This window comes from Mustelus asterias, chromosome 7 (assembly GCF_964213995.1).
Source record: "Mustelus asterias chromosome 7, sMusAst1.hap1.1, whole genome shotgun sequence".
NCBI classification, from domain to species: Eukaryota; Metazoa; Chordata; class Chondrichthyes; order Carcharhiniformes; family Triakidae; genus Mustelus; species Mustelus asterias.
The window spans coordinates 119,765,757-119,785,496 of NC_135807.1; the positions used below are offsets into that span (position 1 = coordinate 119,765,757).

General features: G+C 40.6%; 1 protein-coding gene across 2 annotated transcripts in view; it reads left to right on the forward strand.

Moving 5' to 3' along the window:
- Nucleotides 1–19,740, forward strand: part of rttn (rotatin) — a 224,289-nt gene that overhangs the window by 44,909 nt on the left and 159,640 nt on the right. For both annotated transcript variants that reach the window (XM_078217148.1, XM_078217147.1), the window contains 5 exons: nt 405–617; nt 5,460–5,572; nt 7,985–8,111; nt 9,279–9,404; nt 14,126–14,242. In XM_078217148.1, coding sequence (XP_078073274.1) covers nt 405–617; nt 5,460–5,572; nt 7,985–8,111; nt 9,279–9,404; nt 14,126–14,242 — 696 coding nt within the window. The remainder of the gene's footprint in view (nt 1–404; nt 618–5,459; nt 5,573–7,984; nt 8,112–9,278; nt 9,405–14,125; nt 14,243–19,740) is intronic.

Genomic DNA, 19,740 nt, shown 5'->3' on the forward strand with positions numbered 1-19,740 from the left:
TTTGGATCATTTGTCGTTTACTCTCTCTAGCTTTAGGATGTTGAAAATGTTTCCTATTCAAACCCTCGGTATAGTTTTGGAATTCAGTGGGGGAAAGACATATATTTGTATAGGGACCGTAACAGAAACATTTACTCTCGAAATTGGCACAAGATATCTGAAATCCAAAATTAAATGAAAATAGTTTCTGCTGGAGGTAAATATTTTGATCTTTCACTAAATCAAACCTGTAGCTAAAGCAGCTTTACATTTTGTGAAACTGAGCATAAAAGTCACTTCAGGAAACACTGAGTAAATAAACTGCACTTGGCATCTGTCCCGGTGAACTTAAGTTATAGTTTTCTAATGTTTTGCTGGAAGTGATTATATTTGTGACTTATTTCAAGGTTTTAATTCTCTCACAGGCTAGTGAGATTCTGCCAGAGAGCATAGGAAATGCTCTGTATCTTCTGTCCCTGGATGTATCATTCCGTTTGAGCTATCTCAGCATTCATGAGTCCATCACTGTCTACTTAGAGCAGGTTAGCCCGGAGAGTTACAAGATGTATAAAAGAGCAACAGAGATAGCACACTCGATGGAGTATACGTGTACTTTTATCAAGGAAGTTGAAGCAAAGGTAATTACTACTGTTTTATTTATTCGGCCTGAAAACATTTCTGAAATTGACTTTGTTTTTCAAAGAGCAAATCTGGTTCTTGTTTTCACACAGCAAGTCAGAGAGTTGCATATTTTCATGTATTGCTCTGTTTGAAAGAGTGTATCAGGTTATAAGTCCTCAGACAATACATGCGTGTGTTTTTGCAATGCTGCTGCTTACATTAATGATTGAATGTAATCTTCTAAATCTTAAATCCTATTTTAAATGAAATAGAATTTTTTTGTCCTTTTGCACCACCGTTCATAAGAACGATGCAAAAGAGATTCTGCCAGGCTTATGCCAATGTCATTCAATCTGGCTTCAGAGATATAGGACCGGTAGCTTCTGATATTTGTCTACTAACAATATCCAGGTTATGAACCATAAATGCTAAACCTGTTTCTTTCTGTTTTCTGCTTACAGTACATGCTATATACTGATTTGCCTTTCCACAAGGGCACTTCTTGTGTGCGACCATTTTAAAGAAAGTAAAGTGTGTGATTAATAAACAATTGAGTTTGAATTGTGCTTTCTACAAATATGCATCCTTTTTCTATTTTATTCATAACTGTTTGGCAAGTTTGTCATTAGTTCTAAATCTGGACATGGGAGACTTTATTAAGAAGGCGATAAAGGGTGATCTGACTAGGTGAATTCATAATTGGTTTAGTGGTAGGAGACAGAGGGTGATGAAGATGGCTGCTTTAGTGACTGGAGACCAGTGATCAGTGGCGTACAACATTGATCCGTGCTGGGCCCCCTATTGTTCATCATTTATATGAATGAAATAGATGACTATGTGGGGAGTAGGATCAGTAAGTTTGCCGATGCCACAAAGATTGGCAGGGTGGTTAACACTGAGTGTCAACCACCCTGAGTGTCCTTGGGTTCCAGAAAAATCTCGACAAGATGGTCAAATGGGCGGATAAGTGGCAGATGGAGTTTAACGCTGAAAAGTGTGAGGTGATACACTTTGGAAGGAGTAATTTGTCACTGAGAAGTTCCTAAGAACAAAGGGACCTTGGGCAGAATGGTCAGTGTAGGCTTGGAGGACCGAAGGGCCTGTTCCTGTGCTGTAATTTTCTTCTTTGTTTGTCCATAGATCTCTGAAGGCGAAAAGGCAGATTAATAGGGTGGTGAAAAAGGCATATGGCACACTCACCTTTATCAATCGGGGTATAGATTACAAAAGCAGAGAGGTCATGATGGAGTTGTGTAGAACAGCTGGAGTACTGTGTGCAGTTCTGGTCACCACATTATAGGAAGGATGTAATCGCACTGGAAGGGGTGCAGAGGAGATTCACCAGGATGTTGCCTGAGATGGAACATTTAAGTTATGAAAAGAGGTTGGATAGGCTTGGGTTGTTTTCTCTGGAGCAGAGAAGACTGAGGGATGACCTGTTTGAGGTATTCAAGATTATGAAGGGCATGGACAGGGTGGATAAGGAGCAGCTGTTTCTCTTAGTTGAGGGAACACAAGTTAAAAGTGAGGGATGGGAGGTTTAGGGGGGATTTAAGGAAAACCTTTTAACTTAGGGTGTTGACAGTCTGGAATGCACTGTTTGGGAGGGTGGTGGAGGCGGATGCCTCGCATCCTTTAAAAAGTACCTGGATGAGTACTTGGCACGCCATAACATTCAAGGCTATGGGCCAAGTGCTGGTAAGTGGGATTGGGTGGGCAGGTCAAGCCATCTCATGTGTTGGTGGAGACTTGATGAGCTTCTGCACTGTAATATTCTGTGATTCTGTAAAAGTCTGATGATCATTAAACCATTGTTGATTGTTGTAAAAACCCATTTTGTTCACGAATGTCCTTTAGGAAAGGAAATCTTCCATCCTTACCTGGTTTAGCCTACATGTGACTCCAGAGCCATGGCAATGTGGTTGATTATTAAATGCCTAATAAAATGGCCCAGCAAGTCACTCAGCTTAAGGGCAATTGGGGCTGGCCCAGCTTGCGGAGCCTATGTCCTATAAATGAATTTTTAAGAAGTTACTGTATTTGTGGAGTGGTATTAGTGTACATTTTTGTTCAGATTTTGAACAGAATTCTTCCTGCATGAAACTCCGTTTTTTTTAAAGTTAGATAAATACCAAACAGAGATTTAGGAATATGAAGGAAGTATCAATGGCACAAGGTTTGATTTTACCATTAATTATATTATAATCCGAATTTTGAAGACATCCATTTCAGATCTCCCACTCAAAGCAGTTGCAGTCATATCATCATGAAGCAATTGCAGAATGTTGATGACGTTTCTTGAACACCCAAATTGTTGTAGCACAATCCATTTACTAAAAAGGTGCTGGGTGAAATGCTTAAGTTGGGTCAGTGAATGCGATGAAGAGTCTCTGGTATTAAAGTAAAATACTGCAGATGCTGGAATCTGAAACGGAAAATGCTGGAAATCTCAGCAGGTCTGACAGCATCTGTGGAGAGAGAATAGAGCCAACGTTTTGAGTCACGAGGCACTTTACAGCCTTCTGGATTGAACATTGAGATCAACAACTTCAGAGCATGAGCTCTCTCCTCCACTTCCACTCCATCTCCATTTCTTTTATTTCATCTTTTCATCTTATTCATCTATTTGTATTACTTTATATTCTCATTTTTATTTTTCCACTTTTAAAATTTTGCTTTCCATCTTGCTCCCCCTCCAACCCACTAGGGCCGATTGCCGCATTCCTACACTCTGCACCTTTGTGCTGCCATTCACACATTCCAATCTCTTAATGAACGCTCTTAGCACCTCTCTCCGCCTTTGTCATCACCATTTTACGTTTTTTTTGCCTATGCCCACCCGCTCAGTATAAATCTTGTCTGATTTTCTTTGTCTTCAGCTCTGATGAAGAGTCATTCTGACTTCACTTTGTCTCCATTCTTTCTCCACAGATGCTGAGATTTTCCAGCATTTTCTGTTGAGTCTCTGGTGTTATTCTGGACTTTTCTTTGGGATTGTCTGGCAACAACTACCATGTCAGACCTGGAAGGTCTAAAGCCACAATGTCTCTGATTTTCCCAGCCATGGGAAGTAGGTGATTCAGGAGCATGCATGTCTGGATCTTCCCTGTAATAGGCAGGAGGGAAATACTTAGTTAGTTTCCGGGCTGGGGTTCAAGCAAGGCTGTGTGATGGCCCCCATACTATTCACAGTTTACCTCATCAAAGATCAGCTGCCCTCTTGTGTCCATCTTGATGAAAATGCTAACTGACCACCATAGATATTATGATCTGTAGTTTGCAGATGACGGCAGTGTGCCACTCTCGATCTCTTAAATTCTTCAGACAAGAACAAAGGAATTAGGAGCAGAAGTAGGCAAGTTCAGCCTTTGAATCTGCTTTGCCATTCAATCGGATCATGGCTGATCTCTCCCTGGTCTCAAATCCATCTCCCCACTTGTTCGCCATATCCCTCTTTCCCTTTTTTTAATTAAAAATATGTCTATCTCCCTCTTGAAACCATTCAACGATTCAGAAAGAAACTTTGCCTGTCCTTGAATGTTGCCTAAATAAAACTAATTAACCCACACTTGGTCAGCCAAATATTCCAATTCCCAATATATATTGAAGGAGAGACTCTGGATCATGTTGAGCACTTCCCATACCTCGGCAGTCTCCTCCCTCTAAAGATCAGGGTTGCTGAGGACAGCCTCCACTGGACCAGCTGTGTAAGTTCAGCCTTCTACAAATTGTGGCTGAGTGTTTGACAACAAAGTCCTCTGCAAGTCAGCAGAAACCTTAATGGACAGAGCAGTTGTCATCACCATGCAGCAAAAATTTAGATCTGTGTATCAGCGCTGAGAAATTCTGTCAGAAGCGCGTCTTCTATACCCTCCAGATTCAGTGGGAGGGCCATTGACCCAATGCTAGTGACTTTCTTGAAGCCAGGTTTTCCAGTCATTCAGGCAAAATTCATAGAAAATAAACTTCAAGCGACTGGTCAGCGTTTTAAGGACTGACCACTGTCCACGTGGCTAGAAATAGTCCACCAGGTCTCAATTCTGAAATGGCCATTGACCCAGGTGAGGATGATGAAAGTGCTTCAAAGATACTCCAACGCTTTCTTTGAACTTCAACACTATTGACCTTAACAACTGGAAGGAACTTGCTACCAGTTGCTCAGAATTGCGACAATCGGTCCAGCAATCTGTATCATGCTTCGAGTCCCAACACCTCAATGATGAGGCAGAGTGACAGCAAAGAAAAGCACCAATCCTGTGCTTTGGATCCCATTTCCTTGTGGGACATCCTACCCAGTGTGCCCAGTGCAGGTTGAAAAAGAGCCTGTTCAGTCAAAAAGACCCCTGGCAGAAACTTGACCCTGAGTAGGCATCATCCTTTAATGGAGCAGCAGCTGATGACAACCAGTATTACAATTTTTTAAAAAGTGTACATCAATTGTCACTATTTCTACAGCAAGCACAGACATGTTTTGAACATGGTTCATCAAAAACCTGTGTTAATTGTTTGTTTTCTGCACAGTTTTGATTTCATGTTGAAAGAAAAATATAATGCAACAGTTGGAACATTTACAGATTGTTATGTATTCATTGGTGCTTTATAAAAAGAGATACCTTCTTTGTCATAGAAGAGAAGCCAGAGTACCTACGCACCATCATCATTGCACTGATGCTACTTGTAAATGATGCAAGATGTGATGTAAAACAATAATTTGGCAACTTTTTTTTGCCAACTTGCATAGTTGACTAGTGATTTCAAACGCTGTCTTTTGTATATAATAGATGGTTTACTGGATGTAAAATATTTTTTTGAATATTTGAAAAGAATCGTCTCCATCAAATTCATTTTTCTCTTTCCAGGGTGAAAGGAACCTTATGGACTTGATTGAGTTTGCAGACCAGGCTGTGATCAGCCTTCCCTATCATCAGCAATTACAGCTTATCCGAAAATACATCGAAATCTGCTCGGAAATGTAAATAGCGGGAATTTCTCATTCCAATCACATCTTCCCCTAATGTAGATGTAGGAATGTGCCAAAACTCTGTTTCTCATCAATAGAACCCAAGCAATGCCTCTTTTGCTTCATCAGAATATATTAAAGCCATCCTCTTGGAATAGTTTAGCAAATGAGATTATTTTGTCTACAGTCAGTGTAGATTGTGAATGATTTTCTTAGACATCTGGGCCTTTAGATAACATTATTTCATTGAAGGTGTCAAAACAGTTTGCAATGTCTTTCTACAAAAGTCTGTTGTATGTCCATTGTTCAAAGTGAATGAATCATAAATTTCCTCAATTATTTTTAATGAAGTGGCAGCACTATGGCTATTTTACCGGATTAGCAATCCAGAGGCCTGGCTTTAGCATCCAGAAACATCAATTCAAATCCCACCCCCTCAGCAGAAGAATTTAAATTCAATTAATTAAGTATAAAAATTGGGATAAAATGCTGCTGTCAGTAATAGCGCCCATGGTATTACTGGACTGCCGTTTTAAAAACAAAACTCATCTGGTTCACTAACGTCCTTTTTTAAAAAATCTGTTATCATTACCAGGTCTGATATATATGTGACTCCAGATCCACAGCAATGTGATTAACCCTGAATTGTCCTCTGAAATTACCGAGCAAACTACTAAGAAGGTGGTTCACCGCCTTTTTCTCAAGCGAAAGGGGCTGCATAAAGAAATTATTGATTTAGCTACATAACATCCTTGCAACCTGACTTTTGCTTATTGTCTTTAAACTCATGTTACTATTTTGCCAGTTGAAAGGATAGGTGATGATATTTGATGTGACTACTAAAGCTACAGCAGAAAAATCTAGCCGCCTCCTCGCGTTCTCTATCTGTGCCTCTTCTACCCCACCCCCAACCCCTCCAACGGCTACCTGGCAAGTTTACTTTACCAATAAGATTTCATTTGTAATAATTCAATTATTCAGAAATTCTATACTAAACTCAAATATCTTCATTGAGCGAAAGGTTCTAAGAATATTTTTTGAAGACAATGTGATGCTGGAGACCAAGATGCAAATAAGGTGTGGGCAGCACGGTGCACAGTGGTTAGCACTGCTGTCTCTCAGCGCCAGGTACCCGGGTTCGATTCCCGGCTTGGGTAACTGTCTTTGTGGAGTTTGCACATTCTCCCTGTATCTGTGTGGGTTTCCTCTGGGTGCTCCGGTTTTCTCCCACAGTCCAAAGATGTGTGGGTTAGGTGGATTGGCCGTGCTAAATTGCCCTTTAGTATCAGGGGAACTAGCTAGGGTAAGTGCATGGGGTTATGGGGATAGGGTGGGTCTGGGTGGGATTGTGGTTGGTGCAGACTCGATGGGCCTTATGGTCTCCTCCTTCACTGTAGGATTCTATGTTCCAATAATGCCTAGAAAAATGAATTATTGAATTATTATTTTGAATTATGTATACATATTTGCACAGTTTTTTAAAGAAGCAGTTTCTGTGTTGAATTAAAGCATAAAAAGATATATGACCCTAATTTGCTGTCAAAATGGCAGTGAGGTTAATAGCACTTGCTGTCATTTATATATATATAAACAATACAGCAGCTTCAGACAATAGGCAGATACGCAGTTACCACAGATATTCAAAGTTTGAGGTCCAATTTGTGCCACTCTGCTGTTACTCAGACAAAAAAGGACATTTTACTGTTTGCCTCACCATTGAAATGCATTAAAAGGCTGTCAAAGTAAACTCAAGTTAAGTTTTATCTATCTCAGTCTACTTTATATTGCATAATTAGTGTTAGCTAATGCCAAATAATCTCTGGCACTGTAAACTAACTGTTACAAGTATGGGATATCATTCCTTCAGATTTTATTTGCTAGAGATTGTAAAAAGGTATAATTTAAAATTGTTTTATTCCTCTCTCTACATCCAGTCACTCTTTCCCTCTTTTTTTGTCTGTGCCTGATTTAGCACTGAATCCACACACACACAGTTTTAAACCTCCTTCTCAGTCTTTGTGCTGTTAATTTCACAGTCTGGTATTCTGATTGATCAAGGAGGTCCATGGCTGTTTGCTGTGTTCCTGAAACCCTGTTTCCCTCCTTGTGACCTTGTCATCTCACACTTTCAGAAACTTGCCATCTTAAACAATTTAAAACTTAAGCATGCAAGGGTAAGTCTAACTAACGGGAGAAATCATTAGATATTCTGCCACAGCAAATTATCACCAGATGTATTTTCCAGGAGCAATATTCGGGAAAACTTTTAGTGAAAACGTATCGTATTGAAATAATTTTATGTAACTGCAAAAAAAAAGTTTGTTTTGAAATATTGGCAGCTGCCATGTTTTATTCTGCTCAGAAAGGTAATGTGACGTGTTTGGGAAACTTTGAAGAATATTGTTACTGTTTGTATTCCCACAGTTCAAAATCTTCTCAGGCCAGCCCAGTACTTCAGGGAGAGAGTCAGAAAGTGTTCCTGAAATTTCTGTCTCACCCCTTGCCAGCTATTAAAGTCGAATCTTATCACTGTTCTTTAAATCTTGTGAAGGTGAGCTAAAAACGATTTTGATCTGCTAACGACCTGTAGATTTGACTTTTACTAATGTACATATGCACTTAAGGAGAAGTACATAATGGAGAAAGGTTTGGAAGGATATATTAATTGGGTGAGATCAAGTAAAGGTGGAGGTTCCGCATGTGGAAGCATTGAACATTTTGCTGCTGAATGGCCTGTTTCTGTGCTGTAAAATTCAATGTAACCTTCTTAATTAATGTGCATTGGTTGAAGCTGAAACCAGGTAAGTTGAGGTGGATACAGAGGCTGGGGGAAAGCGGGAGAGGTGGGCTGAGGCAGGGCAGAGTGAACATCACATGCACACTGCTTGTCACACAGCAAGAGAGATGAGAACTGATAGGTAAGGATGGTGAAGGCTGCTGGCAGGAGTCTCAGGCAATAGTGAACAGAGTCTGAACAGAGTCTGCTAGTCTGTGTTATGAAGGTAACTTGAGACTTTGTTCTGTGTTCATGCACCATTGAGTTCACTGTGAAGAATGAAGTGAGGAGCTGTCTTGACCATGGAACATTTTTTCCAACCATATTAGATGAGTAAAACAAGAGCTCAACCTTGAGTCTACTCTGAATCAATCAGGACATCTCAAGAAATTCACAGTCAAAGAATTGCCTTTGAAATGTAATGGCTATTTTCACGTTGCTAATTTACACACAAGCAGCAGTGTGATAAATGGACAAATTATCTGTTTCTGATAAAGCAGTCCAGAAACCATGAGAATTCCCCAGCATTTCCACGGAGCAAAAATGATTTATTTTGCGTCTACCTGTACTAGCAGACAGGCCTCTTCTTATGACTCATCCAAAAGCTGGTATTTTAACAGTAAGGCAATCCACAATATTGCATTAAAGTGTCAGTCTAATAAAGTCCTGGACTCCAAAATCTTTTAATTCAGTTCAGAGAGCTAGTATTGAGCTAAGATGAGATGAGCCTAAAGCTGCAAAATATTTAATGTATTATTAATATTGATGTATGCTGTTCTACCAGGAGATAATTTTATCATAAGGGCAGGTACAGTAATTTTGTGGTAACTAAATTAGCTTTTTTTATCATTAAGTATATTGTTGAAATATCATTGGCTAGCACATAATATGTATAATTGGCTTTGAAACACTAATAATTTTTATTTACCTTTTTTTATATAGCGTTGCTTAGGAATCCATAATGTTACCAAGCCAGTATCATCAGTTTCTCAAGGTGTTCATTTTCTTCTCCATTCCCGGGTTTTGTATGAAATATGCACATTTGGCCTCCAGGACTCAACCAAGCAGGTAGTTATTTAGATTGTTAAATGATTATGTACAAAGTAAAAGCATTGCTTTTTGATTTGGAGGGTGAATAATATATGACAAGAGGGGAATAATAGAATTAAACAGCACAAAGTGAGGCCATTCAGTCCATGACACCTGTGCCAGCTCTTTGAAACAGCTGTCCATTTAGTCCCACCTCTTGATCCTTTCCCCACAACCTTGAAAATGTTTCCCTTTCAAGTATTTATCCAATTTCTTTTGGAACTTTACCATTGAATCTGCTTCTTTTTCAGGCAGTACATTTCATATCCTCATTATTTTCTTCTATCCTCTGGTTCTTTTGCAAGTCAACTTCATCTGTATCCTTCAGGTAGGCGGCACAGTGCTGCCTCATAGCACCAAGAACCTGGGTTCAAATCCCGGTTTGAGTCGCTGTGCGGAGTTTGCATGTTCTCCCCGTGTCTGCGTGGGTTGGCTCCGGATTCCTCCCACAGTCCATAAGACATGCTGATTAGGTGCATTTGCCATGCTAAATTCTCCCTCAATGTACCCGAACAGGTGCCGGAGTGTGGCGACTCGGGGATTTTCACAGTAACTTGTTGCAGTGTTAATGTAAGCCGCCTTGTGACACTAATGAATAAACTTTAAGCTGGTTATCAATCCTTTGGCCATTAGAAACAGTTTCTATGTATTCGCCATATAAAAATAGTTCAAAAATTTTGAACGCATCAATTAAAACTGCCCTGAACTTTCTCTGCTGAAAGAACATAAGGCATGCATAAGAAATAGGAGCAGGGCTAGATGATTCAGCATTTCAAACCTACTTCACCATTCGTTAAGATCATGGCTGATTTGATCGTGTCCTCAACTCCATTTTCATGTCTACCTCTGATAACCCTTGACTCCCTTTGTATGTCAAAAGCCTATTGAGCTCAGTCTTGAATATATTTAATGACCCAGTCTCTACTGCTGTCTGGGGTAGAGAATTACAAAGATTTAAAACCCTCTGAGTGAAGGAATTCCTCGTCATCTTGGTCTTAAATGTGAGACCCCTTATTCTGAAATTGTGCTCCCAATTCTGGATTCCCACATGAGGGCAAACATCCTCTCAGCCTCCACCTGGTCAGAATATTGTATGTTGCATAAGATCACCTCTTATTCTAAACTTCAGTGGGTATAGGTCCAGCCTTTCCTCATAAGAGAACCTCAGAGTTCCAGATAAATAATCCAAGTTGAACGAACAACCCCAGCTTGTTCAGTCTGTTTACGTAACTGAAGTTCCACATCCATGGTGCTGTTCAGGTAAATCTATTCTGCATCCTCTGTGAGGCCTTGACAACCTTCCTAAAATGTGGTGCCCAGAATTAAACTCAACACTTCTGCTGGTAGCAGACCATTGATTTATAAAGTTCCAGCATCACTCCCTTGCTTTTATACTCTGTGGGGATACTTTTCTAAGGCAAAGGAGAGGTGGATTTGGGTATGTGTAGGTAGTTAAATCTCCTAAAAGTGATGCCCTATTCCAGGTTCCATGGCCAACAACGAACACCCCCCCTCTGTGCAGCTGTTGGTAAGGCATTTCAATATTCTAATGAGCAAGTAGGTTCTGTCTTAACCTAGGGTTCTTGATTTAATGGGCATAGATCCATTTCCTGAGCTGGTTGGAACTTACCAAGGTCACCATGGCGAGTGCACAGCAGGGAATATTTGTTCAGTAAAACCAACAGACTATAAACCTTTAATCTGTGAAATTGAAAAGTTCCAGCCATGGTCAGCTGAGAGGCTATTAACAGTACTCCGCTGAGAGTGCTTGACAGATGATTCCCAACTCTTGGAAGTCACTTCATCTGTCTTGGACTTCTCTCAACTTCAACCACACTTCCCTGCTGCTGGATTTCACCATGGCATGGAACAGCTTCCAAGGTTGCATCTTGCGCCTCTCACAAAGAGCAAAAACAGTGACGCCAACAGCAGGAGCAATGCCAAGACCCACTGCCTTCTCAGACTTAGGGCGGAGCAGAAATCTAGCTTGAAAGAGATGAGACCCCCATCACAAGATCTACAAGCAGAGAACTGGTCTCTTGACATTTGTGAGCATTAGTGCCTCAGGAGGTTCAGGCTTTCACAGAAGGTCTTTGCTGACATTTGTAGCCTCCTGAAACAATACCTCTTTCTCAGTGGACCTGGGCGGGCAGTGCCCATCCAGTTGCCTGTCACTGAAGAGCCAACCCCCCAACCCGGGTATCTGTTTCTCCCTGAAGCTGTGCACTCTCTTCTGCAAGGAGACAGCAGAGATTTATGAATGTTGGTTATAGTTTGTGTGGACTACAGAGTAGAACAGTACTTGTGTAGGGTAGCTGTGTGGCCTGGATATGAGGGGTCAGTAGTGTGAATGTGAGTGTTGAGATGGGGATATGGGGTGCCTGGAGGGGGAGAGCAATGAGTACAGCTGCAAGGCATACGGTCCTGAGAAGTGCTATGCAGGACAATGTTAGGAAAGTCAGAGTGTGGTGCTTCCACCAATGTTAACTATGTTCCTGAGATCCTTGATAAGAGCTTAAGAAATAGGAGAAATTGTTAAGCAATTTGAACCAGTCATTGAGATCATGGTTGTTCTGATTGTGAGCTTACTCCACTTCCCCCACAGCTTTTGACTCCCCTGTAGATCAAAAATCTGTTGAACAGGAAGATCCTCATGGGTGCGCTGTTTCCAGGTTGAAGAAACTACACTTCTGCTGACTTCCTTGGTTTCTTCCAACCACACCTGCCTGCATGTTTGGCAAGGTTGTCCTCTTCCTTCCATCTTTTGGGAAGATCACCTTCCTCAGAACCCTTAGCAGGACCTCTAAGTGACGGTGACACTCCCCCAGAGAACAATTGCCCGAACTTGTCATTTCATTCCTGTGGTGTTGCACCCTCAAAATTCCATTTGCAGGTCAGCCCTTGTAACCATCATGCCTTTAATTCAAAATCCTTCCTTTTACAAATCCAGCACATAATTCTGTCTGCCCTCCCTAATTGTTGGAACCAGGAAGTGGTGACATTAATTTTAAAATTGTAGTATTTAGCTTGTATTGTCTCCCATTTTTCCTGTCAAAGCACAACCCCTCTCTAAACGAAAAGTCCCCTGCCATGAATCTTCACATTTTACCAACCCCTGATTGCCCTTCTAAAGCTTGTTGCTATCGTCATCATTACTTACGGTGTGTAATTTTCCTGAATATCAGCAAAGGTCGATGGAATCAGGGGGGCGACATAGAGATTATTTCATATTGATTACAGCTAAGTTTGTTTTTTGAAGAATGGATTCATTGATAATTTTGTGACCCTGAATGAAAAGATGAAGAGTAACTATTGCAAAAGTAAGATTAGAACTGAACGTGCACAGGGTGTCAGCATCTGAAAAGAGAGATGATTGTTTAAGATTTTTGCAGTATAAACCTCTCTTTTTTAATTATTTTCTGTATTTATTTTGTGTTCCCTGTATTTGAAGTATTACTGTTATTCCCCAACTAGACCATGGAGTCAAACTAGGCCATACACCAGTTTTCGATGAATTATTTATTAATCTTTTTATTGATTTGATTTGCATGAGGAAGAGTTTACAACAGCTTTCATTTATTTATTACCTTCAACAGAGCAAAAAATGTTCAAAGGTGTCTAGGGCCAAATTTGAGCAGGAGCATGAGTAAATAGAAGTTTATGCGTGGGATCCACTTAACATCGATGTTGACAACACCCAGCTTTACTTGCACCCTAGTCACTTTTTGTTCTCAATGTATTTGGTGACCGTCAAATTCTAGTTAAGCAAAAACTTGCTTCAGCTCATCTCCAACAACATCAAACCTGGCAAGGTTGTCCTCGATTTCCACCAAACATTCAACACCTTTAGATTCCGTTCCATTATCCCTAGTTACCTGGCAATGCCCAACCTCAATTTCTATCCCTGAGCCAAATTTTAAACTCGCATCCTCATTCCAACAATAAATTATGCATTTCCACAGCACCTCCTGACTATACTTTACTATTGCAGAAAGTATTAGCCACGCTGCAGATAATGCTGCACTCATTTACTAATGTCCTTTAGGGAAGGAAATCTTCTGTCCTTACCTGGTCTGGCCCACATGTGACCCCAGAGCCACAGCAATGTGGTGACTCTCAACTGCCCACGGGCAACTAGGGATGGGCATTAAATGCTGGCCAGCCAGCAATGCCCATGTCCCATGAATGAATAAAGAAAAACTCCAGTGCTTCCTTGTTACCCTTTCAGGTTGTATTCTTTGCAATTTGAAACTCATGCAACGTGCCACACTTGCAGCCCTTTTCACATTAAGTTGAGCTGTTTATTTCACCCGTCTTCTGCTGACCTTGACTCCCAATCCCCAAGTGCATTGATTTCAAAATCTTTGTCCTCTTCACGAACCTTTGTGGCTTCACCCCTCTGCATCATTGTACCTCTTGCAATTTTATGTTCCAATATGTACCCATATTCTGTGTTGGGCTTCCTTTGTATCCCACCTGCTATTCAATCCTTGCAGCAGAGCCTTCCACTTGTCTTGACCCCTTGCTCTAGAAAACCAACTTCAAATCTCTTCATTTTGTTATATCTTTCTCTCTCAAAAGCTTTCTTAAAATCTATCTTTTTGATCTTGCCTTATCCTGGATTTCTTGGTTCGTTTGCTGAGGATGTGTGTATTTTTTTTATTACCTGTGACAACTCCTGTTCCTCTATTGTCTTGCAGGTGAACAGTGCAGCAAAGGAAATCCTCACTTATTTAATGCAGAGCCGCCTGGTCATGAGCATTTTAAGCTGGAATAAGTTCATTGAAGCTTTATATCCTGTGATTCCTGTTCTGCAGGTAAGTTTAACTTTATAATTGTGAAGCAGTCCTTGTTCTACTTTTAGGCTTTTGCAGAAAATATATCACCTTTGGTTCAATTTTAATTGGGATACAAAGTCTATTGGCAGTGAACTAGCGTTTGTTTACTTGTCCCAATACCGGGGCAGATATTGTGAAACACGAGGAACAAACAAAGAAGGCTTATCACTGTATTCTGCTTTACTTCAATACATCGCATGTTGCCATGCAAGTTCCTCATCTTTGATAGGGGAATTAAATACACGCTCTTGTTAAACTCAGGCTGTAGAAGAAGAAATGAGTTTCATTAAAATTAGAATTATAATTGTAATGTTTAATTTTGTCACAGGTCAGAAAACTTTCATTGCATACTGTTGTAAGAGTTCACCGCTTACAGTGGCATTCCTTGACTGCAAAAATATTGCAATGAATTATGTTTTACTCCAACGCTTTGTTTTCTGATTTTGCTTCAGCACGTTTAATTTGTGCTGAATATCAATGAGGGACAGCAGCTCCAAGTTTTCTTTTTATTTATATGACCCATCCTCTGGCTAAGGTGAAGCAAATATTCTGTCGTGAACTGGGCGATTATATGCCACACAAAAGAATCATACAGTGCAGAAGAGGCCCTTCAGCCCATCGAGACCGCACCAACACATTAGAAACACCTGAACTCCCACCTAATCCCATCTGCCAGCATTTGGCCCATAGCCCTGAATGTTATAATGTATCAAGTGCTCATCCAGATACTTTTTAAAGGATGTGAAGCAACCCGCCTCTGCCATCCTCCCTGGCAACGCATTCCAGACCCTCACCACCCTTTGGATAAGAACATTTTTCCTCTCATTCCCTCCCAAACCTCGTGTCCCTCACCATGAACCTATGTCCCCTCATGACAGACACTTCAACTAAGGGGAACAGCTGCTCCTTATCCACTCTGTTCATGTCTCTCACAATCTTGCACACCTTCTGTCTTCTCTGCTCCAACGAAAACAACCCAAGCTTACGCAACCTCTCTTCATAACTTAAATGTTCCATCCCAGGCAGCATCCTAGTGAATCTCCTCTGCACCCCCTCCAGTGTAAAGAGATATTATAAAGTCCAGATTTTCACTATGAGCTCTGGTTATCAGGCAAATTGCCTTGATTGAGCTTTCTGAAGTTATTGAATTCAGAAAGAGAATGGAATTGAATACAATTATAATGTTAATAGAAAATACATACCTCAGATGCTGGAAATCTACAGCAAGCACGGCAAATGCATTTGTTTTCTTTACAAATGCTGCCTAAATGCTGAGTGTTTCCATCATTATCCATTTGCGTTCTATTCTGTACTTGTCACATTGTTAAAGTTCAGTTCAGAATAATTAGTACCATTCCAGTGGTAAGCTGTAACCTTATGATTTTTCCTCTTTATCCCCTTCGATCTCATCTGTTAATAGTAAATGACACCAAGAGTTGAAATGAATAGTTAGAATTAATATCTCTATTGAAAATTATACATCAGTGACATTGTTAACAAGACTTTGGAAAAATGCAGGTTGATCACGCAACTATATATGTGTGAGAGACACCACTATTAGCATGGTTGTTGCACGTGAAATGATAATCATCATTTAAGAAGAACTTTTTAAAAGAAGCTTTCATTGTCTTTTGATAGTTATTCTTTGTCCCTCTTACTAATGTATGTTTGTAGTCAATTGCACACCTGAAACATTTGAATTACTTTGATTACCACTTATGTTGGACACAAATAGACCATTCAGCCCCTCACCTGCTGTGCCATTCATTTAGATTAATTCCATGTATCTGCTTTTACTGTACATTCCATAATGCCATTTCCTAACAAAGGTCTTATCCAAATCCATCTTCAAATATTTCAATTGACCCAGCATGCACATCCTTTTGGGAGAAATAATTCATTTCTTCAATACTTGTTTCATGCAAAAATCCTGAACTGGGCTGAACTCTCTTTTTAAGGTAATGCATCTTGTTCTGCGTTTGTCTCTCAGCAGAAATACTTTCCCTGTATCTACTTTATCAAATAATTTAATCACCTTAAACACCTCAGTTAGATTACCCCTCAACCCTGTCAACTCAAGGGAATAAAAGGCAAGCTTATACTACTTGTCCTCATAACTTAACCCTTTAAACCCAAGCAGTATTCTTGTAAATTTGTGCTGCACCAACTCGAGTCCAGTATATTTCTTTTTGGATTGTGGTGCCCATAACTGCATGCAGAATTCCAAACAGGGTCTGATCTAGACTTTGTACATTAGAAGTCTAATTTCCTCACATTAGCATTTGCAATAAAAGCCAATATTCCATCTGATTTTACATGTGTATTAGTGATTTGTGTCCACGAACACTTTCATTCCTTTTCTTCTCCACAGCTCGTAGTCTCTCACTTTTAATAAGATATTTTGATATCTCTTTTTTCGATCCAAAGTGAATGATTTAATATTCCACATATTTACCTCCATGTGCTATAGTTTTGCCCCCTCGGTCTATATGTCTATTTGTAGTTCTCTTCCCATGTACACTAAAACATAATTAACTTGGTGTCACCTGCAAACTTGGATGAACAACTCTCATTTTCTTTGTCAATGTCATTAATAGATGTGGTAAAAATCTGGGGCTTCAGTACATATCACTGGTGATCACCTCTTGTCACATTCCACCAGTCAGAGACAAACCCCTTAACTCCTCTCTCTGTCTCCTATCCTCAACTAATTACCAGCCCATTCATAAGTTTACCTCCCACTTGCTGGAAATTTATGCTGACTCATTGAAAGCTCATACTCGTCCAGATGCTCAGTTCAGTAATTTCCCCACACACTATGTTAAAACTGACACATCTGTAGTTAGCATTTTCCCTGTTCTTTTTCAATAATGGAATGATAATTTGTTATTTTCTAGTCTTAGAATTTCTGAGTCCAGAGCACGTTAGAAAATTAATTAATCTATATTTTCCTCCTTTTTGATACTCTTGTGGAAATTATCAGGCCCTGAACACTTGTCCATCCTCAGTCCCATTATTTTCTCCATTATTGTTTTTGTGATCTATATTAAGCCTGCCTGATATCCCCCCCCACCTACCGAACCATAGAAAGGTTGCAGTGCAGAAAGAGGCCATTCAGCCCACCAAGTCTGCACCAGCCAAAGAAAATAATCTAGCTGTTTATTTTAATCCAACTTTCCAGCACCTGGTCGTAGTCTTGTATGTCAAAGCACCTCCGATGCAGATTCCAGATGCCCAAGACCCTCTGGATGAAAAAGTTTTTCCTCCTGCCCCCTTTAATCCTCTACCAATCACCTTAAATCTAAACCCATGGTATTTGACCCCTCAACTAGGGGAAACTAGTTTCTCCTACCCTTTCTAGATTCCTCATAATTTTGTACACCTCAATTAAGTCACCCCTTAACATCCTCTGTTATAAGGAAAGGAACCCTAGCTTATTCAATCTCTCCTCACAGATGCAATCGTCAAGTCCTGGCAACATTCTTGTAAATTTCCTCTGACTCTGTACAGAGCAATTATGTTCTTCCTGTATTGTGACCAGAATTGTACAGAAAATTCCAGCTGTGGTCTAACCAGCACTTGATGAAGTTCCGTCATTACATCCCTCTTTATGTTTTGAATATCACGTCCAATAAAGGCAACCTTGTCCACTTGTCCTACCACATTCAAGGACCTGTGGACATGCACTCCAAGGTCTCTCTCTTCCTCAGCCTCTCTCAATATCTTCCCGTTTGTTTTATTGTGTATTCCCTTGTTTTGTTTGCCCTCCCCAAATGCATTGCCTCACACTTTTCCAGATTGAATTCCATTTGCCATTTCTCTGCCCACCCCTCCAAACTATTGATATAGTTCTGGAGTAGACAACTATCCTCTTCACTATCAGCTACACAGCCAATTTCTGTGCAAATTGCCCAATCATGCCACCTACATTTAAAGCTAAATAATGAATATGTACAATAAAAAGCAAGAGTCCCACACTGAGTCCTGTGGAACATCACTGGAAACAGTTTGTGTCCTATGAGATCTCACTTTTCAGACCATTCCCCACTTCTGACGTTTATTTCGGTTCCCGTGTAAAGTATTTTGTCTTTTCCCTATTGTCAGTGGAATGAGCTTTGATTGTAGTTGATAAAAATGGCTCTCTCAGTATGCCTCATTGGTTTTTACTCTTGAATTTTACTACTTTCCGCACTGGTGCAATCTCTCAAACCTTGGATGCTTTGACCATAAATGAAGATGGTTTAACAGGTCAGCTCCTTCATTAATTATTGTATCTTGATGTATAAGTTAAGTCTTTTTTAATACGCTTCTAAAAGCCTACACATTGATAATTCAGTTCACAAACAGGGCATATATAGACACAAACTCAATTACAAGATAATGGTTGGAATGCGAGTCTTAACAGGTAATCCAGTCTTTACAGATGCAGACAATGTGAGTGGAGAGAGGGTTAAGCCCAGGTTAAAGAGGTGTGTATTGTCTCCAGCCAGGACAGTTAGTGAGATTTTGCAAACCCAAGCAAGTTGTGGGGGTTACAGATAGTGTGACATGAACCCAAGATACTGGTTGAGGCTGCCCTAATGTGTGCGGACCTTGGCTATCAGTTTCTGCTCAGCGATTCTGTGTTGTCTTGTGTCGTGAAGGCCACCTTGGAGAATGCTTACCCGAAGGTCAGAGGTTGAATGCCCTTGACTGCTGAAGTGTTCCCTGACAGGAAAGGAACACTCCTGCCTGGTGGCATTCCAACCATTATCTTGTAATTGAGTTTGTGTCTATGTATGCCCTGTTTGTGAACTGAACTCTTCACACACCTAATGAAGGGGCAACGCTCCGAAAGCTTGTGCTACCAAATAAACCTGTTGGACTTTAACCTGGTGTTGTGAGATTACTTACTGTTCCTACCCCAGTCCAACGCCAGCAACTTCACATCATGACTACCACCGACACCGCAAACCGCCGGCTCAAAGTGGAGAGGATCTCCAAGCAGATCGCGCATATCGACACAGACATCAAGTTTCTACAAAGATGCAAGAAAGCAGACAAGATACCAAAAGGACTACAGATCACAAACCCACTCAGGTCAACCTATAACACAGACTACGCTGAGAGACTTTGCCGTCGGACCTCTCCCACACTCCTCAACCACCTCATACATCAGCTCTACAGCAGGCGCCACAACCTGGAAACCAAGATAGAATCCATATTCTCAACTTGCGCTCAGGACGCAGACCACCTGCAAAACACTGCGAAGCAGGAGAGACAAAGGAACTACATCATCTACATTCACACCAAGAACAGGAAACTTGAGAAACTCGGCATCATCACCAGCAGCAACCAAGCCTTCCCCGGAACCATAGTAGAAAACAGTACCACCGCAGGGAAGCCTATTGTCAACTTGTCGGACTACACACTTCAATCAGACGAAATTGAAGTTCTCAGCCGAGGGCTCAATTTTTGTCCCACCACCAAAATGGACC